General features: G+C 44.4%; 1 protein-coding gene across 2 annotated transcripts in view; it reads left to right on the top strand.

Moving 5' to 3' along the window:
- The window catches only part of SYNE1 (spectrin repeat containing nuclear envelope protein 1), a 621,543-nt gene that overhangs the window by 372,034 nt on the left and 227,169 nt on the right, over positions 1 to 22,340 (top strand). For both annotated transcript variants that reach the window (XM_060240915.1, XM_060240910.1), the window contains 3 exons: positions 17,483 to 17,745; positions 18,093 to 18,258; positions 19,440 to 19,595. In XM_060240915.1, the coding sequence (XP_060096898.1) occupies positions 17,483 to 17,745; positions 18,093 to 18,258; positions 19,440 to 19,595 (585 nt within the window). The remainder of the gene's footprint in view (positions 1 to 17,482; positions 17,746 to 18,092; positions 18,259 to 19,439; positions 19,596 to 22,340) is intronic.

The raw sequence follows: 22,340 nt of genomic DNA, 5'->3' as shown, positions 1-22,340 counted from the left end.
CCGACGGTTACATTGGTCAAGCCATCACTGGTGCAGACCAATTTGCTGATCGAGAGAGGCCGACCCACTAAACGACCCTCTGAAGGGTCAGTGGCAACTCCGGCCAAGAAGCGTAGGGAGGATTCAGGGACCCGATCGTCCCTCCCAAAGAAATCAAAGGAGAAGGAGAAGAGAAAGACCAGACTCTCCTGCACTCCTTCTCCTTCTCAGGACGCTTCGGTGTCGACTCAAGCTGCTCCACTACGAAGGATCCTGGCATCTTCATGTCCAAGGAGTCCTTCGGCATCGAGAGGCAGAGAGTCGCAGCACCTCCGCCTGTCGGGATCGGAGCACGAAATAGACCTGACCCAGCGCACCCACTCATTGGGATCGCACCATCGCAGTGACAGTGGTTCGATCTCGGAGATCGAGGCTTTGGTACCGAACGAACCCCTGGCACCTGCATTGACTATGGTCCGGAGAGAGCTAGAGTCAACGACGATGGTTCGATGCTTCCCACCGTTTCCACCATGGGATCAATGTCAGTGGCCTTCTCCTTATGGTTACCCGTACCCACCATACCAATGGTATCCTCCACGTGACTTTCCTAAGTGGGATCAGCAGTCAGAGGTCTCTCATCTCTCCAGAGTTTCCCATCACTCTAGGCAGCGAGCATCGGCATCAATCTCTCCAGAGAGATGACGAGAGAGGGTGGAAGACATCCAAGCTCGATCGTTGGTATCTCTGCAGTCTCCCGAGCGAGCTTCAACCCCGATACTCTCCGAGCACTCAGTAAGAAGGGACTCCTCGTCATCGGACTCCGAGGTCGGTACCAATGACCCGGACAGAGCGGTGGAACCTTCGCCAGAGTCGCATATCACTGAGGACCTTCCCATTTCATCATCGGAAGATCTGAAGTCGTATGGGGTCCTGGTGAAGCGGATGGCACACTCCCTCTCCCTCACAGTGAGGCAACCACAGCCAGTTGTCGATGACACAGTCTTCGATATTATGCAGCGGGACACATCGATGGCTGTGGCATTGCCTGTAACAAAAGTCATCCTGCAGGCAGTGAAGGAGCCTTGGGCGAAGCCAGCATCCTCCCCTATTTCTTCTAGAAGATTGGATCATATGTATCGGGTCCAGGAGGCTGGTGCTGAGTTTCTGTTTGCGCACCCCAAACCCAACTCGGTGGTAGTCTCCTCATCATCCAAGGCCCAAAAGACCTATTCTTCGCCACCTGACAAGGAGGGCAAGAAATTGAACAGTGCCAGTCGGAAGTTTTATTCAGCAGGAGTTCTAGGAGTAAAGGTATCTAATTATGCTGCTTGCATGGCTAGATACCAATACTCAGTTTGGGAGCAGCTCACCCCCCTTTTGTCCTCCCTGAGCGAGGAAAAGAGATCTGCATTTTGGAAGTTACAGAAGGAGGTCTTTGCTGTAGCCAAGCAACAACTGACTGCAGCAAAGCACATGGCTGACGTATCAGCCAAAACAATCACGTCTGCTGTCTCCCTTTGCCGTCACTCTTGGCTGAGGTCTACAGCTCTCCAGTTTGACACCAGGGCCTTCGTAGAAGATCTACCCTTTGAGGGTGAAGGTCTCTTCAGCTCAACCACAGACAGTGTCTTCCAGGAGATGGACAAAAGCCTAAAGACCTCAAGGAACCTGGGTGTCCCGGCCTCATCTAAGGCGGCTAGGCCAAAGCAGTGACACAAATCCTGACCTAAGCGACCCTACCAAAAATTCTCCCCTGATCAGCAGTGGAGACCTCAATCTTCCCAACCAGAAAGTAGGTCTCCTTACAGGGGAAATAACCGAAACAGGTTTGCTTCAGCACAAACCACTGGCAAATCTAAGGGTGCTCGCCCACAAAAGCAGGGCCTTTGACTTTCCAGTAGCACACATTGCCGCCCCTACTTCATCTACCATTTGCCTTCATCCATACCTTCCGGCTTGGGAATCCATCTCCACAGACAGGTGGGCTCTTTCCATCATAGCAGAAGGGTACAAGATAGACTTCGTTCAGGTTCCGACTCAGTCGGTGATTGTCACCATACCCCCTTCCCCACCTCTGCTGGCGGAGGTGAGCAACCTCTAACAGAAACAAGCCATAGAACAGATCCCAGTAGAGGCTAGAATGGAGGCTTCTACTCTAGTTATTTCCTGGTTCCCAAACGAGATGGGGGATTGAGGCCAATTATGGACCTTCGGAATCTGAACAAGTTTATCGTGTACCAGAAATTCAGAATGTCCACTCGCAAACAATCCTTCCCCTCATCAACCAAGGGGACTGGATGGCAACATTGGATCACAATGATGCCTACTTCAGCATCCATCCTGTGTACAGGCATTTCCTTCGTTTTGCTGTAGGTTCCAACCACTTCCGGTACAAAGCCCTTCCATTCGGTCTGTCCACCGCACCTTAAGTGTTCACCAAGATGATGAGTGTTGTGGCCGCACATCTCCGGCTTCAAGGTATAGTCATCTTTCCATACATTGACGATTGGCTCCTTGTGGCAGAGTTGAAAGAAAGTTTGTCCAGCCATATTACCACCACTCTTCGTCTTCTTCACACCTTAGGTCTGCAGGTCAACATGGAAAAGTCTCATCTTACTCCATCACGGACAGTTCAGTTCATAGGGGTTTTGCTGGACACAAACCTTCACCGCACCTTTCTGCCTCAGCAGAGAGCGATGGACATCATCAATCTTGTCAGTCTTTTACAGAGTCGGAAATGGGGCACAGCACAACAGCTGCAGCAAATGCTCGGTCTGCTGGCGGCGACTACAAGCGTGCTGCTGTTTGCAAAATTGAGAATGAGAGGTCTTCAACTGTGGTTTCTCAGAGGGTTTTGGCCTTTAAGGGACCACCTCGGAAGAGATTTATGATTCCACCCTTGACCCTCCAGACCCTGCAATAGTGGAAATCCAGAGACAATATTTGTCAGGGAGCTCCCTTCCACCTACCTGCAACAACTGTGACCATCACAACAGATGCGTCTGTGCTCACATGAACTTTCTGTGTGTGGGGGGCCCTTGGTCTCCTCGATTGACTCATTGCCACATAAACTATCTGGAACTGTTGGCAATTCATTTTGCTGTTCGATCTTTCCGTCCCATAGTGGCTGGGAAGGCGTTGGCCCTTTTGACGGACAACACTACAGCCCTGTGTTATATCAACAGGCAGGGCGGGACAGCCTCTCGACGACTCTTTGTGCTGGCACTAGAGCTGTGGATGGAGTGCCTGGAGCATGACATCTTTGTAAGGGCTCCACACCTTCCAGGGGTGCTCAATCTGCAGGCAGACTCATTGAGCAGAGGAGCAGCATCTCCGCACGAGTGGGAGATACAGTGGCGCTTCCTTCAACCTGTGTTTCAGCTCTGGGGGTATCCTTAGGTGGATGTGTTTGCCACAGCCAGGAACTGGAAGTGCCCTCTGTTTTGTTCCAGGAGGGGCACGGATTCAGAGTCATTGGGAGACAGCCTGATGTTCCTGTGGAACAACTGGTTCCTGTACATGTTTCCGCCTCTGCCATTGCTGACAAGAGTTGTCAACAAAATTGCAAGAGAAAGGCCATGCTGCATCCTAGTGACGCCATGGTGGCCTCGGCAGAACTGGTTCCCGATCTTGTTTCGACTAGCGAGGGGGGTTTTCTATCAGTTTCCGGCGGAACTGGACCTTATGTCAGCTCAGGATGGACATGTATTCCATCACAATGTGCCTCACCTGAAGCTGACAGCGTGGTTCATCGACCCTGTGGGTTCTCTAGCAAAGTCCAGCACGTCTTCCTAAATAGTAGGAAGTTGTCTACCTGTGCTTCCTATGACAGGAAGTGGAAGTTTCTTCAGTTCTTAACTGAACCTACAGTCTCATCCCAACGGGTGGGGCTATCGGTGATTTTTGATTTTTTGTTATCTCTGGTGGATGCTGGCCTTGCTTTTTCGTCAGTTAAAATTTATCTAGCAGCAATATCAGCGTACCATGAGCCGGTTGAGGGGCATTCAGTTTTTACGCACCCCCATTCTAAGAGGTTTCTAAAAAGTCTGCTTCAATTGCATTCTCCATCGAGGTCACCCCCACAGCTGTGGGACTTGACCTCAGTTTTGGACAGGTTGACTCGGCATCCCTTCAAGCCAATGGCCACATGTTCTTTACAGTTTCTGTCTTGGAAGACTGCTTTTTTGGGCAGCAATCACATCGGCATGCCGTGCAGGGGAGCTCATGGCTATGCATTGTGACTACCTATACCTAATTTTTCAGGAGTCTGGAGTGTCATTGGCTCCTGATGTTTCTTTTCTTCCCAAGGTGGTTTCCCAGTTTCACCTTGAGTTAGAAGTTTGGTTACCCACGTTTTATCCTACGCCTTCCTCGGATGAGGAACGTAGGTGGCATTCTCTGGATGTTAAGCGTGCCTTATTGTTTTATTTGAGTCATTCTAAGAGTTTTCGCCAGGACCAGCATCTTTTTGTTCCCTATGCTGCTCCTAAGTTGGGCTCCGGAATCTCATCTCAGTGGCTTTCCAAGTGGCTCACTGAGACTATTAAACTGTGCTACTTGCTGGCAAAGAAGCCATTGCCTGGGCCCATTCGTGGACACTGTACTAGAGCGATGGTGACATCGGTGGCGTTCCTGAAAGGTGTTTCCCTGACGGATGTGTACAAGGCTGCCACCTGGTCCTCTCCACATGCTTTCATGAACCACTATGCTCTGGATGTGCATGCTCAGCAGAGGACTCGTCTGGGAGCTGTGGTGCTGCAAGCTGCCTCTTCTGGTTGACCATCTTCCCGCCTCCAGGTATGTCTTGCTTGCTAATCTCCCATGAGTGTGAAGCACAGAGACCACGAAGAAGATAGACAAGTTGCTTACCTGTAACTGTAGATCTTCGAGTGGTCATCTGTACATTCACACTACCCGGCCTCCTTCCCCACTGCTGATGGTCTCTCTATGTTAGGGGGCTTCCAGCGGTCAAGAAGGAACTGGCGGGATCCACGCGCTGGCGCTGGTGAGCATGCATGCTGGGACGCCCGCGCATGCCCACTGGTGCTGAGTGCAAAAAAAATCCCAGGCTTTTTAGGTACCAATTCAGGGGATCGGCGCAGGTGCTATATCCCATGAGTGTGAATGCACAGATGACCACTCAAAGATCTACAGTTACAGGTAAGCAATCTGTCTTTCTTTTCTCCCTTTCTCACAATACAAGAACTCGTGGACATTCGATGAAATTGCTGAGCAGTCAGATTTTTAGTCTCTTGAGGATCTTCCTCTAAAAATTCTGCAATTATTTTTATTATATATTCTTTCAAATCACCATCTTCCTTTTCAGGTACTCCTCTGAAGTATCTGAGTCTCCCATCAATTTGCAGTCATGGATTGTCACTTTTTCTTGCATTTTCAACAAGGTGGAATCATGTACTTTTTCTCCCTTCTACCTCCTGGACTTACTTAGATGTTTCCTGTTTCCTTTCTGAGATCTTCCATATCTTTTTTAATCTCTTCAATAATTTCTTCTTTTTTTGATGCAGTTATCATCTCTTTCATGCCTTTCATCATTCTGGCCTCCATTGCCTCTAATTGATCCTGCATTTTCTCCAATGAAGTAGCCCTTGTACGGGTTTGCTTGTGTTCTGACATTTAAAAACACGAAAAATTTTGATCTCACCAATTTCAAATTTAACTATCAGATTCAAAAGATTAGAGCGTGCTTTTTATAACAAGGCTAATTTCGCCATCCTCAGAGCTTCCCAGGCCGAGATATTAATTTTTAAAATTTTTAAATCCTTCAAAATGGCAGTTGCGACTTTTTGCTTCTCTCTGCAACTTTTTTCCTTTTTTCTTTTAAAGGCTTCTAAAGTCCATTACAAACAATATGTCCAATAGTATTTATCTTCTTGTCATCATCTCAATTAATTCCAACAATTTTTAATGTCCCGAACAATTTAAAAACATTATTTTAATTTTGACCTCTAAAACAATAGCCGCCAATGTTTCTCAATGGTATTATAGTCCTAGAGTAGGCTTTTCATCCGCTACTTCCTGCTTTACTTGCCACCAAATCTCGTTTTCACTGGTAAAGAGATCTCGCGATGCTTGACATACTTCCTGTGTTGATTGTATATGCTGCAGGTCTGTGACAATGGTGCTTTTTTTTTCAAAATCGGAAGTAGACCAAACAATAAATTCATTTCCATTTTTTATCACTGTCCTTTAAATTTACAAAGTCCAAATTTCACCTCTTCCTCCCTTCTTCTTCCAAGCTTTCTAGATTTCCATTTTCCACCTTCTGAATTTATTCTGTTTAACTGTAAATAGTCCTGGAATGAAAGATAGTAATCTGTACCTTTTCTGCCAATTATCCAGATCCACACCAGTCTTATGTAGCTTTAGATGTTTAGCAAAGTCCAAGAAAGTTAAGATTCTGTTGAGTTTATGTCAAATAAATGACTCTGAGAACTTCTGCAAATGATGAAAATGCAACTCTTCTCCGGAGACCCCTCAAAGCCTCAAAGGAGCCCCCCCCGAGACTCCCTTTTAGCCCAGGCAAATCTCCTCAAAGTTTCCTGTGCATATCTTGGACTAATCTCTAACTGAGAAAAGTAGGCAGTAGGCATTAATTTGCCTTCCACTACCCCAAACAGAAGTTCCAGCCTACTTCCGTTATGAGAAGCAGCTCAGCTCAGCATTTTCCTCCCCTGGAAGTATGACTATATGTATAGAGTGAACTCACTCTATGCCAAGAAAAATAATTTACCAAAAGATGTTGTCATAAGATACATGACAAAAGAAATGGTGGGAAAGATCATGAACAAAAACTTTGAAAAGACATTGATAGTGGGAGGCAGCAGAGTAAGAATTATGAAGGAGTTGCCAAGGCAAGTGATAAATAATAGAAGAACATATAAAAAACTGACAGAAAAATTATGGGACAATGAAATGAGGTTTAGGTGGATAATAACTGAAGGTTTGAGCTTTGAACTTCAGGGGAAAAGAATCACAATTACAAATGCACAGGAACTGCATAGATTTTATGAAGAACATAAAGAATTTGCACCATGATGGATTACAAATTATTGTCTTGGAATGTAAATGGACTAAATTCACAGCAAAAAAAAGAAGGGCAACATTTCATTGGATTAAAAAGCAAAATTGTAATATAGTTTGTTTACAAGAAGTGCATATTAAAAAAAAGGATTACAAATTTTTATGGAATAAACAATTGGGGTTAGAATTTTTTTCATTGGCTGAACAGAAGAAAAGGGGAGTGATTTTTTTATATTAAACAAGAATTGGAGCCAAAATTAGTGTTTAAAGCTAAAGATGGAAGATTTGTGGCAGTAGAAATAATATTAAATGCAAAAAAAACCCCATTGTTATTGGGACTGTATGCGCCTAATGGTGCAAAGGATGCTTTTTTAAAAAGACATTATACAACAATTTGATGAACTGACTTATGACCAAGTTTTGATAACGGGAGACTTTAATGGGGGGGGGGGATATAATAACAAAGAAGGAAAATTGCCAAAGTCTTTTTTTTAATTGGTCAAACAAGAACATTTGGAGGACATATGGAGGAAATTTAACCCTGAAGTGTGGGACTATACCTTTTATTCAGCAAGACATAAAACTTATTCTAGAATTGACATGTTGTGGGGCACTAAAGATTTAGGTCTTATAACAAGGAAAAGAGAGATTTTACCTAAAATTGGGGCTGACCATAACCCAATAATGTGGATTACCAAATTGTCTAACAAGTTGGGAAGATGAAGACTGAAGATTTACTACAGAATAAAGAAATAATGACATACCTAGAAAATGAAACTGAAACTTTTTTTCAAATGAATAACAAAGAGGATATAGAATTTCAGACCATCTGGGATGCCTATCAAGCAGTAATGAGAGGAGTATTCATTACCTTGAATAATAAAGATAAGAGAGCAAAAGAAAAACAGTTTTTGGACATTCAAAATGAAATAAAGAAAAAAGAAGGGGAGTTGAGAAAAAGGCCAGGGAAAAAGAAAATTATAAGGAAAAATACAATATTACAAATGCAAATGAGACATTTGTTAAATAAAGAATTGGAATGGAATTTGAAAAGACTGCAGCAGAAATCTTTTGAGGGAGCAAGTAAACCTGGAAAGTATTTGGCTTAGCAACTGTAGAAAAAGAGAGAAAATAAAATTATTAATAAAATTGTGGTAGATGGAAGAGAGGTGGTTAGCCAAGAGGGAATATAAAGAGAATTTTTTAAGTATTATACCAAGTTGTTTAAAGGTGTCAAAATAAATAAAGAAAAGATGGATGAGTATCTACAAAAGATAAAAATAGAACCCTTAACAGAAAATATGCGAAAAGTTTTGAATGATCCAATTGAAAAAATAGAAATTGAAGCTGCTATTAATGCAATGAAAAGGCACCTGGGCCAGATGAATATACAGCTAAATATTTTAAAACCTTTAAAGATGAGTTAACATCGAAATTGAGAAGTTGATGAACATGATAAGAATAAAAAGGAAAATACCAAACACATGGAAGGAAGCTGTTATTTTGTTGATACCAAAGGAAGATAGAGATGTCATGAATGTAAACAATTATAGACCAATTTCGCTATTAAATAATGACTATAAAATATATACAAGAATCTTGGCAGAACGGCTTAAACAACATTTGATAAATTTTATAAAGGAAGATCAAGCGGGGTTTCTTCCCAAAAGGCAAATAAGAGACAATATTAGAACTGTTGTAAATATTGTAGAATATTATGAAAGACATCCAGAAAAGGAAGTAGCATTATTCTTTGCGGATGCAGAGAAAGCATTTGATAATTTAAATTGGGACTTTATGTTTGCAGTAATGGAGAAAATGGAGTTGGGAGAAAGCTTTATAAGAATGATAAAAGCAATATATACTGAACAACATGCAAGGCTATGTATAAATGCAGACCTTACAGAAGATATGATAATTAGCAAAGGTACAAGACAAGGTTGTCCGCTTTCCCCATTGTTGTTTATAATGACTCTTGAAATATTACTGATGCAGATCCAAGAAGATAAAGAAATAGAAGGATTAAAAATAAAAGGATTTACTTACAAATATAGAGCATTTGCAGATGATATAATGTTTATAAATGAAAACCCCATACAAGTCACACCTTTGTTGTTAGCCAAAATACAAGAATATGGGGAGTTGGCGGGACTTTGTATTAATAAAGAAAAATCAAAATTTCTATATAAAAATATGCAAACAAATAAGCAACAAGAATTACAGAGACTAACGGGCTGTGAAGTCACCTCCAAGGTAAAATATCTGGGTGTGGAGATAACAATGAAAAATATTGATCTATTTAAAAATAATTATGAGAAGCTATGGCGTAAAATGGATGATATGTTAAAATGGAACAAACTTAATTTGTCATTGCTGGGTAGAATAGCTGCAATTAAAATGAATATTCTCCCCAAAAAATGTATTTGTTTCAAACTATTCCCATTGTGAAAGAAAGTAAACAATTTGATAAATGGCAAATAAAAAATTCAGAATTTGTGCGAGCTGGGAAGAAACCAAGGATCAAAGTGAAAATTTTGACAGATGCAAAAGAGAGAGGTGGATTTCAACTACCGAATTTAAAATTATATCAGAAAGCAGTTTGTTTAGGGTGGATAAAAGAATGGATAACGCTGTTAAACAAAAAACTCTTATTGCTGGAACATCACAGAAATAAATTTGGCTGGCACGCATATTTATATTATGGAAAAAAGAAGATGGACTTTTTTTCTCTCACCATTATATAAGAAATAATTTGCTAAATACATGGATGAAATACAAGAAATATGGGGATGAGAGAAAACAGTTGTTGATACTGCCAGCTGAAGTAATAAAAATAACGGCTGAGATAGGTGAAGAAAAGTGGTTGTCATATAATCAAATATTAAAAATACATAGTGACAAAATAGAACTGAAAACTGCTGAAGAGTTGAATAATAAATATGATTGGTTCCAAATGCAACAAATAAAGAGTTTGGTGGATAATGATATCAGAACTGTAGGAATAAGAAAAGAACATACAGAAATGGAAAAAGTTCTGCTTGGAGATAATGAAAAATTAATTTCAAAAATATATAAATTATTGTTAAAATGGTCTACGGAGGATGAAGTAGTGAAATCTCAAATAATTAAATGGGCCATTAATGTAAATAAAGAAATGCAGATGGAAACTTGGGAACACTTGTGGAAGAATTCTATGAAGCTTTCGACGTCTCATTAAAGAGAACTGTTTCAAAATGATGTACAGATGGTATATGACTCCTAAAAAAATGGCAAAGATGAACAATAAGATGCCAGATGGATGTTGGAAATGTAAAAAACATGAGGGTTCTTTCTACCATATGTGGTGGACTTGTGAAAGGGCAAAAAAGTATTGGCAGATGATTCAGCAAGAAATTTCTAAGATCTTGGGATATGAAGTTAAGAAAGTTGCAGAAACTTTTCTTTTGGGATTACAAATGGAAAAATTTCCAAAAGAAGATAGAACTGTAATTTGGTACTTGCTTTCACCTGCTAGGACATTATATGCGCAGTTGTGGAAGCAAGAGAAATCGGATTGGATTATAAAAGTTATGACATGGAGTGAAATGGACAAATTAACAAGAATATTAAGAGACTATCATTTAGAAGTTTTTAAGATGGAGTGGAAAAAGTTTAGAAGATATGTAGAAAAAGAGTGGAAAATAAAACGACATTGGACAATTTTTGATAATGATTAAGTTTTAGAAAGAAGAAGAGGATAAGTTTTTGTTTTAATAGTTAAGGGTACATTTAAATATTAGTATTTTAAATAAATAACACCGGCGGGGTCAAGTAATGGGGGGAGGGGTGGGTAGAAAGTAATATATGGGGTAGATAAAAGAACTTATTAAGATGTAAGAAATAGATTTGTTACCATATGTTACCAATAAAATTGTTTTAACCTTAAGAAATTGCTGAGCAGTCAGGTAAAAACAGATAAAAGGAAGTACTTCTTCACCCAAAGGGAGATTAACATGTGGAATTCACTGCCTCAGGAGGTGGTGGCAGCTACAAGCATAGCCAGCTTCAAGAGGGGTTTGGATAAAAATATGGACAGAGATGGCTCGTGAATTCCAAGCGATGATCCGAGAGGAGGTTGCCAAGGGATTGCGGGACGAGATGCAGGCGATGACCACCATGATGGCCGGAGAGTTCAACAGGCAAATCGACCGAGTCCTGGGAACGACCGGAACGAAAAGAGCCCCGCAACCGCCAGCGACTAGACCCCTGGCAGCGCCACCAGCGGCACCCCCGGCTCCTCGAGAAGGGGGACGCGGGAGAGAGCTGGACGCCACCTTTGACGGGGATCCCGAGAAGGTGGAGTATTTCACGATCCAGGTGAATAGCTACATGCACTATTGGGGGAACACGTTCCCTGATGAATTCAGTCGTGTAGACTACCTGGGGTCGAAATTGAAGGGAGCTGCTAAAAGGTGGTACAGGAGCCTGTACGAAGCCATGAGCCCAGAGCTGGACTTTGTGGCCGCTTTCCTACAAGCTTTGCTGGCCCAGCACGAGGACCCTCTGTGGGAGACCCACACCCTGGCTACCCTGAGGGACATACAACACGGCTCCAAGATGATTCGGGAGTATGCGGCTGAGTTCCATACCAACACGGCCAAGGTGAGGGGGGTGGAGTGAATTAGATAGATAGATAGATAGATAGATAGATAGATAGATAGATAGATAGATAGATAGATAGATAGATAGATAGATAGATAGATAGATAATTTTATTTGTATGCCGCCCTCCCCGCCGGAGCAGGCTCAGGGCGGCTAACAACATCATACAAATTTCAATTATACAAAGAAAGCAAAAAACACAAAATTACATTTAAGCATTAAAATTCTGATTAGGTTTAAAAATTAGTTAATTAAGTTAATAAAAGTGCTAATACTGTTCTTTTAGGATGGCGGTTATCATTAGCAATTTCTTTCTTCGTCAGCGAAAGCCAGTCGGAAGAGGAAGGTCTTGCAGGCCCTGCGGAATTGTTCAAGGTCCGGCAGGGCCCGCATTTCCTCTGGAAGTTGGTTCCATAGACTCGGGGCTACAGAGGAGAAGGCCCGGTTACGGGTACATTGCAGCTTCACCTCTCTCGGTGAGATCAAACACTTCACCCGCGGGCTGAACACAAGCATCTTGGATCGATCCCTGCAGCAGGCCAGACCAACCATCCTGGTGGGATGGATCCAGCTGGTGGGAGAAGTGGAGACGAACATGAAGAGAGTGGCCATGCAACGCCAACATCAGAGCAGTAAGTTGAGTCGTGACTCAAAACCCGGAGGGAAGGCAGAGGCAAAGAAACCCCAAGGGGGGGGAGCCAGCGGGAAGGCCACGGGGACCCACAAATGCTTCAGGTGCGGGGACCCGAACCACCTGGCCAGCAGCTGTCCAAACCCCCCTTGACCATCATCGAGCGCCTCCAAGACGAGCACTCCGACTCCAAAGAAGCAGGCCAGCCACCATAAGGAAGTAGCAAAGAGCAGCGCGGCTGCGAGCTCGATGGCAGACGACACCATCGACACCGATGAGCTGAGTGAGATGTCCTGGGCCGACAAGCCATCGGGAAACGAGGACTACCTGCTCTAAATGGTGCCAGCCAGCAGGTCACCTGAGAGTAACGGGGTCGCTATATTTTGTGCCACTAATTTTGCTAAACAGCAAACTCAAGAGGTTCGTGCAAGTAAAAGCCCTGATTGACTCGGGCTGTACCAGAGACATAATCACCCCTAAACTGGTGGATGCATAGGGGCTTCCCACGATAGCTTTGCCGCACCCCATCCAATTTGAACAGATGGATGGGTCAGTGATGAGGGGGGAGCCCTGTGTGTTAAAGACTCAATTAGTGCCGGTGGACATCAAACACCACTGGGACCAGGAGGCCTTTGTAATACCCCCCTCCTTCTCCTACAATGTGGTTTTGGGAGTGGGTTGGTTGCCGCATGGTCACTGTTTGGCTATGCCTGGCAGATGGTCACTGCAATGGCCTCTCCTGCATTACTGCATCCGTGGCAACACCTTCTCGCTGGTCCCCCCCGTTTTTCAGAGTTTGCCACGTCATGGTGCGACCGAATGTCCGGCGGTATAACCGGATGGGCAGGCTGGGCCCACCAACCTCACCAGCCTAAGAGAAGGAAAACTCTAACACCAAACCCAGGCAGATAGAGCTCGTTAATGTAACACCTACCACCTGGAGGACTCGCTGCCGGCGTCCCGGCTTACTGGGCCATGGCAGATGACCCCCAGGTGAAAGGGTGGAGCCAGTACCGCGCACACTGCGCTTCACCTAAAAATTCCCCTGCACAGGCCTGAAGGGCATATCCACAACCCACAACACACCAAGTCCTGCAGCGATGGGCAAGGGGCGAAACGGCAGGTGGAAGGTGCCACTGGAAGCCGCAGTCCCTGCATGTAGGCGGTTCAGGGTATTGGTCGCCTGATGCTGACCCGGAGACGAAAGCATTTTTCGGCAGCACCCTGAACGACCAAGCAGCCTTATCTAGGGACACCACTGCTTGCTCCACACGGAGAGGGGCCTAGAAAAGGTGGCCTAAACAAAGCTCGTCTCCTCCCCCCCCAGTTGACTAGCCGCGATCAACGGGCATCCTTACTTGCGGTCAAAAAATAACAACAAAGAAAAGGCATGCACCTGCCTCACAAAGTGTGCAAAGACTAAAGCTTGCGTGTTGGAACATCAGAACCATGCTTGACACAGTAGACAGTGGTCGCCCTGAACGACGCTCTGCTCTAGTTGCCCACAAACTTCTCAGGTTGAATATCGACATAGCAGCTCTCAGTGAGGTCTGTTTCCCTGAGGAAGGTAGTCTTCAAGAACATGTGTTCTCAGGGAAACGACCAAGCTGGCAAAGGCAAACCGTGCATTTGGCCGACTGCACAAAAGAGTGTGGAGCGACAAGCATCTGAAAAAAGGCACAAAGATCAATGTTTACAAAGCGGTGATGACAACCCTCATCTACGGCTCCGAATCGTGGGTTTTATACCGTCATCACCTGCGTCTCCTTGAGCGCTTTCATCAGCGCTGCCTTTGCACCATCCTCAACATCCACTGGAGTGACTTTGTGACCAACACTGAAGTCCTCGAGCGGGCGGAGGTTACAAGCATCAAGGCACTGCTGTTGAAGACGCAGCTGCGCTGGGCAGGGCATATTTCTAGGATGGAAAACCACCGCCTTCCCAAGATTGCGCTGTATGGCGAACTCTCCACCGGCCATCGAAATAGAGGGGCACCAAAGAAGAGGTACAAGGACTCCTTGAAGAACTCCCTTGGCACCTGTCGCATCAACCATCACTAGTAGTCTGACCTAGCCTCAGATCGCAAAGCATGGAGGCACACCATCCACCAGGCTGTCTCTTCCTTTGAGAACGCACGCATAGCTGGTCTTGAGGACAAAAGGAGATTGAGGAAGAATAGCACTGCTGCAGCACCAACCCCAAATCAGACTTTTCCCTGCAGCCACTGTGGCCGGACCTGCCTGTCCCGCATTGGTCTTGTCAGCCACCAGCGAGCCTGCAGCAGGCGTGGACTACTGCACCCTTCTTAAATCTTCATTCATGAAGCCAAGCCGAGAGGTTGGCCAAGCATGAGCCAGACATTCGGTGGGGGGACCAGACAATACCTTCATACCAGGGTTTGCCCAAATCATGTTACCCCTCACGGAGTTGCTAAAAACCAAAGGGAAGGGTCTGGATGCCAAAAATCTGGGGGCGAAACTAAATTGGACACAGAAGTGCCAAGAGGCGTTCACTAAGCTCAAACGATTGTTCACTAGTAAACCAGTGTTAAGCCACCCTAATTAGCTGAGGCCCTTCATTGTGCAGTGTGACGCCTCCGATGTCGCCGTCGGAGCCATTCTCATGCAAAAAGATGAGGAGGGGAGGCTAAAGCCCTGTACCTATATCTCTAAAAAGTTTTTCCAGGAGCAGAGAAATTGGTCGGTATGGGATAAGGAAGCTTTTGCCATGACTTATGCTTTAAAGACCTGGAGGTCATGGCTAGAAGGCGCTAAAGTGCAATTTGAAATCTGGACCGATCACAAGAATTTGGAAGCGCTCACCGGTCGGCGTAAACTCAGTGAAAGGCAGATCAGGCGGGCGGGATTTTTTTCTAAATTCAACTTTATGCTGAGGCACATCCTTGGGACGAAAAACTTTTTGGTGGACGCCCTTTCACGCCTTCCTCAGCACAATAGTAAAAAAGAGGAGGTGGTAGACTCTCTGATCCCTCCCTCTCAAGTAGCCACCATGGTAACCACCCGATCCAAAACACGGTGGAATCTGCAGCCCGATAAGTGGGGGGGAGCGCCTGGCCACAGAAATGGAAAAGGAGGGGGAAGACAGACTGGGGAAAGTACAGAAGGGGGAGGATGGGTTTTGGTATAAAGGTGACAAGTGGTACATCCCTAAGAGTCTACGGTCAGAAGTCTTGCAATTCTGTCACTCTAACAAATTAGCTGGCCACTTTGAGTATGTGAAGACACTGCATTTAATTAATGGACAGTTTTGGTGGCCTTCCATGAAAAATGACGTTTCTGAGAGTTGCCTCCTGCCCAATTTGTTTAATGGCAAAAAGAAGGGGAGGGAAGCACCCTGGGCTGTTAAAACGTCTAGAGACAGCTACACGTCCTTGGTCCATGGTGTCAATGGATTTCATAGTCAAACGACCAGTCTTGCAAGGCAAAACCGTAATTCTGGTAGTAGTGGACACCCTCTCCAAACAAGCACATTTCATTCCCTGTGCGCAGCTGCCAACAGCTAAGAAACTAGCCTACCTGTTTTTCCATAACATTGTGAAACTACACTCATTCCCTGATAAGATCATTAGTGACAGGGGACCACAGTTCGTTGCCAACTTCTGACGGGAGTTTTGCAAGTTATCAGGCATAGAACAAGGTTGAGCTCAGCCAACACCCCCAGACAGACGGACAGACGAAACGCGTGAACACGCTGTTAGAACAATATTTATGGTGCTATGTGAATCACCAACAGTCTAACTGGGTGGATCTTTTGCCGTTTGCTGAGTTTGGTTACAATAACAGCATGCACAGCTCAACCAAGGCTTCCCCGTTTCAGATTGTAAATGAGTATGAGGAGAAGCCTCTTCTGTTGCTACCAGGGGGAGAGTGAACCCGTAACCTCACCTCTTTCGAACAATGGTGGGGAAAATTAGGGAACAGCTGGAAGGGAATTCAAGAGAATTTGGAAGCCGCTAAGGAGGCGTACAAAAAATAGTATGAGAAATTCCATATACCCACTTGGGATTTTAAAGTGGGGGATTTGGTATTTGTGTCAACAAAAAACCTCCCACTGAACCAACCTTCCAAGAAGCTGGCGTATAGATTCTTGGGTCCTTTTAAGATCAAGAGGGTGATTAACAAAGTGACCGTAGAATTGGAGTTGCCCAAAATGTTAGTAAAATACACCCTGTCTTTCATTGCAGTCTTTTGCGAAGAGACCTGGGTGGCTCTCCTTGACACCCTCGACCACCAGCTCCACAACCTATCCAGATTGGGAATCCGAGTCATCATGAACTACAAGAAATATTAGATTCAAAGATGAAGCGTGGAAATCTGTATTATTTGATTAAGTGGAAACATTTCTCAGCCAGTGAAAATGAATGGGTAGCAGAAAAAGATGTTTTAGCCCCTGACTTGGTAAACAAGTTTCATAGAGCGTTTCCTCAGAAGCCCCGAGGCTGATTTTAGTGGGGGCAGTATGTCAAGCATGGTGAAATTCCATTGATAATTGATTGTTTTAAGGTCCTGCTAACCTGGTCTGTGAAGTATCATGGAGGATCCAACTTCGCTAGCTTGTTATTCTTTCCTTTCCCCCGTCTTGCTTTATGGCTTATAATTAGAAGTAGTGAGAACTGGAACCAAGTAATCAGCACCTTCCCATACATTCCTGTAAGGGAGTACGAGCCATCTAGGGAAAGCAAGGACACAGTCCTGATAACACTATGGGAACGTAGACATTTATGATAGTTTATCACACATTTATGTGTGAATGCTACCCTGCAACCCCATCCCTTGGAATCCTTTAGAAGTAGGCCTTAAAAGTATTGTATCAATGTATTGGCAGCATTACTCTCAAGAACCTGTTAAATCAAAGTATCAGTCTATCAATAAACATAGTCTTTGTATCAACTTCGACTCGTCATTGAACCCGCATGTTTGACACAAGCATAGACAGCTTCAAGAGGGGGTTAGATAAAAATATGCAGAAGTCCATCAGTGGCTATTAGCCACAGTGTGTATATATATGTGTGTGTGTATATATATAATTTTTTTGGCCACTGTGTGACACAGAGTGTTGGACTGGATGGGCCATTGGCCTGATCCAACATGGTTTCTCTTATGCTCTTATGACAAATTTAAGAAAACCAATACTCTGCTTAATTTTTTTTAAAAAATCTCTTTACTTTTAGATGCAAAAAGCTACCAATCGTGTTGATCACTTGCAAGGTCATTTACCAGACAGCTCTATAGAAAAGGCCTCGAAGAATGAACTTCTAGATCTTCTGGATTATCACAGTAATTTCATTCAGGAGCTAGAACAGCAGCTATCATCACTGGGACTGCTCAAGCAGTATGCTCGTAGCATGCTTCAGGACATAGAAGTAGCATCTAACTCTGAGGACCAAATGCCCATCATGCAAGAAATCAAAGCAATGGAAGACAGATGTCATAAGTAAGGAAAAATACCAATTTCAGAGTAAAGAGAATGTCTGTGACCAAAGCCCAAGATTATTGAATGTGGTTCTCATTGCTGGATGCAGAAAATTAAACAATACCAACAAAACCTGGCTTCTGCCATTATAGCTGATAAATAATTTTGACTGTTAATCAATTAAAAGTTAAAGGTAGTAAATTGTTTATTGTTTATATGTAAAATACAAAATGTATGCTTTATAGCATTTTTCTTTTATTCTATGAACTACATAAGACGTTTACCAACAGCCTTAAAAACATGGAGAGTGTAAAATGAAATATATTAGGTGCTTCAAAGATTGTAAAAAGATTATTTGTGTTTTGAAGCATGCAACAGAAGGTGAAAAGGAGTGGAAAAGTAGTTAAACAAGAACTCAAGGAGCGTGAAGAAGTTGAAAGAGAGATTAATAAAGTGAAGTCTTGGATTCAAGATACCAGAGAATATTTATTAAATCCCACAATAGAAGTAGATGTTCAGCTTGAAGAACTGCAGGTATGTCAGGTTTATAGTGGTCTTAGGCTCCTTAGCATTACCACATGGCTTTCTGTTAATTAACACTGACAGTGTGATCTCTGTACATGTCTGCAGAGAATTTCTGTGCTGTGAAAGCTTGCCTTAGAATGTGATTTAGATTCCTCCACAACAAACCACAACAGAAGTTCTTTGTCAGTGAGGCTGCTCCATGTGAAAATTTGAATTCCATCTGTCCACTTTAACCCCTTGGCCTTAGGCAGGGCATTCTACAGCAAACAGCTCTTTGGCAGATGCTAGTTACCTTTAAAAAATTCAATGAAGGGGATTCCGTAACTGTGAAGGAGATTAAAATGCTCAGCAGCGCAGTAGAGAATGTACCAGTACTCTATATTCCCATGTCTATATTCCCCCCTAAAAATACCATTTAGTGGTGTTCTTTTAAATAGTAACAAATGACAGTGTAAATGAATGGTGTTCAAACAATTGCCGACGAGTTTAAAGTCTTCTTATGACCAAAAACTAGCTTTCAATTTTAATCTGACCATGTATTTAGTATGTTTTTATCCTGCCCTACCTTCAGTGAGCTAAGGGTGGTGTGCACAGGTCTGCCCTCCTCCATTTTATCCTCCTACTAATCTTGTGAGGTAAGTTGAAGCATGCAAAGGAGCCACTGCTCAATGACAGAGATGGGATGTTTGACCAACCAACAGGTAGGCAATAGTGGATACAGAGGTACTTCAGGACCATGACCAGTGGCAGCATCCAAACCTCCAAGAAACATGACAAAAGTTAGGAAGCATGTAATCAGAAGTGTTTCTTCGAGAATGGCCCAGAACCTACTGATAACTGAAATATTCCTGTAAGAACCAGTTGTAACTTTGAAGATGGGTTTTATTTTGTGGAAAAAGCATAGAATCATTCTGCCTAAGTAACACTTCTTCATTTTCACAGCAGCCATCTGAGTCTGCAAATTTAAAAGCTCTGGTATATTGGAGTTTTGTTTGTCAAGTTCAGTTTGAGGAGCCAGCTGGCTTAGTTGAAAGGAGGTTGATTTTTAAAAAAAACCTCATTATTCTGATAAATTAAATCAAATAAATGAGAAAAAAACCTCTTCTGAATTATGCATTTAATTTCTATCTTTAAAGCTAAAATGTATTTATTTTCTTCTGCAATATAATTTATTCTACATTCCCTACTAGGGCCTCCTCACTGAAGCAACTGTTCACCGCCAGGCTGTTGAAAAAATGGCTGAACAGCAGCAGAATAAATATTTAGGACTTTATACCATATTGCCTTCTGAGCTTTCTCTCCAGTTAGCAGAAGTAGGATTGGCACTTGTAAATATACATGAACAGGTAAGACTATGTATTTCATGAGAACTGATATAGCAGGGTCTATTGAGGGAAATCATGTTGTTCAGTGAAGCTTGCCCACCTGATTGGTCTTACCCACATGTGAGCAGAGTAACATGCAGACCATTTTTAGCAACAGTAAGGTCTTCTGTTATTTGTGTGTATTTGTCCCCTTTCCCTCTTAAGGCTGTTGGTCCTGGGGGATCCGTGCAGGCTCAGGACCTAGTGTCATCGATGGAGACACTAGGACTCATCCAAATTATATCGGCTCCCACTTACTGGGCTGGTCACATGCTGGATTTGGTTTTGGGGGTTGGAATAACATCGGATCTGATAGCTGTAGATACAGTTCCATGGTCAGATCACCACGCCCTGAAAGTCTGACTGCAGCCCTGTTTAGGCAGTGAGTGAATTTATGCTTGCCCACGGAGCCAACTGGACCCTGAGCGGCTTTGGGAAGCTCTGCAGGACCCAATGCCCCCTGATGGGTTGTTGGATGAGCAAGTGGAGGACTGGTACTCCCAGCTCATTACGGTCATTGACAACATGGCCCCCGGCACCCTCTGTGCTGCCGTACCAAAGTGGCTCCATGGTATACCCTGGAACTGCAGAGGATGAAATGGCAACTTAGACGGCTAGAGTGAGTATGGCAGCGCTCTTATGACGAGGAGTCGAGAACTTCTTACAGAACATTTATGAAGCTCTATGAGAAGGCACTGAAGTCCACTAAGAAGGAATTCTATGCTACCTCCATTGCGTCTGCGAAGTTGCGCCCAGCCCAATTGTTTAGGACAATTCGATCAATAACTACAGTGGCAATAGGCAACCAAAAGGTTAGGGAATTGGATATTGGCTGTGAGGCTTTTGCGACTTATTTTGCAGACAAAGTCTTGGCTCTCCGCCAAGATCTTCCAGCCACAGTTGAGATGGTACATGAACTGGAAGCCCATTGTCCATCCTTGGGCCCTTCTTCGGACCACTTCAGCCAGCTTTCTCTGGAAGACATGGACAGGATCTTGGCTGCACTGAAGCCTACCGCTTGTCCTCTAGACCCATGCCCATCCTGACTTGTTAAAGCAGTTGGTGCTGACGTCTGAAACCCTCTGGTTGATATTATTAATCTGTCCCTGTCATCAGGGACTTTCCCAGTTAGACTCAAAGAGGCAGTGGTACATCCACTTTTGAAGAAGCCATCTTTGGACCCTATGGTCCCGCCCAGTCTTGAATCTTCTGTTTCTGGGTAAGGTAATTGAGAAAGCGGTGGCAGAGCAATTTCAAGCTTTCCTGGAGGACACCTCTATCCTCAACCCTTTCCAGTCTGGCTTCCGCCCTGGGCATGGCATGGAGACTGTCTTTGTTGGCCTCACAGATGACCTCAGAAGGCATCTGGATCAAGGCGAGTCAGTGCTGCTGCTATTGCTAGATCTTTCAGCAGTGTTTGACACGGTCAACTGCGATCTAATGACCCACCGCCTTGCTGACACAGGTGTCCAGGGGATTGCCTTACAGTGGGTTTCTTCCTTTCTCCATGGTCGGGGACAAAGGGTGGCCCTTGGTGAGCAGACCTCTTTGCAACACCCACTTGAGTGTGGTGTACCGCAAGGAGCTGTTCTCTCACCAATGATGTTTAACATCTATATGCGCCCCCTTGCCCAGATTGCTCGAGGTTTTGGGCTGGGCTGTCACCAATATGCGGATGACACCCAGCTCTATCTATTGATGGACAGTCATTCAGACATCACTCTGGAGCATTTGACCAGGGCCTTGGAAGCCGTGGCTGGATGGTTGCTACAAAGCTGGCTGAAACTCAATCCAACCAAGATGGAGGTCCTGTACCTGAACCATGAGGGACTAGAGTTGGGCCTCTGACTCCCAACCCTGGATGGTGCATCTCTTACACCGGTTCAGAAGGTGAGGAGTCTGGGAGTGATACTGGATGCCTCACTTACCATGGAGGCCCAGGTCACAGCTCGATCTGCCTTTCACCACTTTCAGCAGGCCAGGCAGTTGGCGCTCTACATATCCCCCCAGGATTTAGCTACTGTGATCCATGCAACGGTCACTTCCAGGTTGGATTACTGTAACTTCCATGTTGGATTACTGGAGCAGAGGTCCATCAGTGGCTATTAGCCACAGTGTGTGTGTATATATAAATTTTTTTGCCACTGTGTGACACAGAATGTTGGACTGGATGGGCCGTTGGCCTGATCCAACATGGCTTCTCTTATGTTCTTATGTTCTAACTCGCTCTACACAGGCTTACCCTTGCAGCTGATCCGGAAACTCCATCTAGTGCAGAATGCGGCAGCACGGCTGTTAACTGCATTGCCTTTACGGCAAGCATTCAGCCAGTGCTGCACCAACTGCACTGGCTACCTATTGAATACCGGATCCGCTTCAAGGTTTTAGTACTGGCGTTTAAAGCCTTACGCGGTCTGGGACCAACTTACTTGAGGGGCCACCTTTCCCCATATACGCCCCGAAGGCCATTGCAATCGGCTACACAACACCTCCTGACCACCCCTGGCTCTAAGGATGTCCAACTTCCCTCAACTTCCCTGCCTGGTGGAATCAGCTCCTGTGGAGATCCAGGCCCTATCTGAAGTACTGCCATTTTGTAGGGCCTGCAAGATGGAGCTGTTCCGCCGGACCTATGGTTGAGGCAGCGGGTGTCCTATTATTCCATCATTTGGCCTCCCTTGTGGTGACATCATGCTTTATTACAGTGCTATCCTATTGTTATTACCA

This window comes from Heteronotia binoei, chromosome 1 (genome assembly GCF_032191835.1).
Source record: "Heteronotia binoei isolate CCM8104 ecotype False Entrance Well chromosome 1, APGP_CSIRO_Hbin_v1, whole genome shotgun sequence".
In the NCBI taxonomy this organism is placed as follows: domain Eukaryota; kingdom Metazoa; phylum Chordata; class Lepidosauria; order Squamata; family Gekkonidae; genus Heteronotia; species Heteronotia binoei.
The sequence above is the reverse complement of the archived record's forward strand: the minus strand, read 5'-3'. Positions and strand labels throughout refer to the sequence as shown.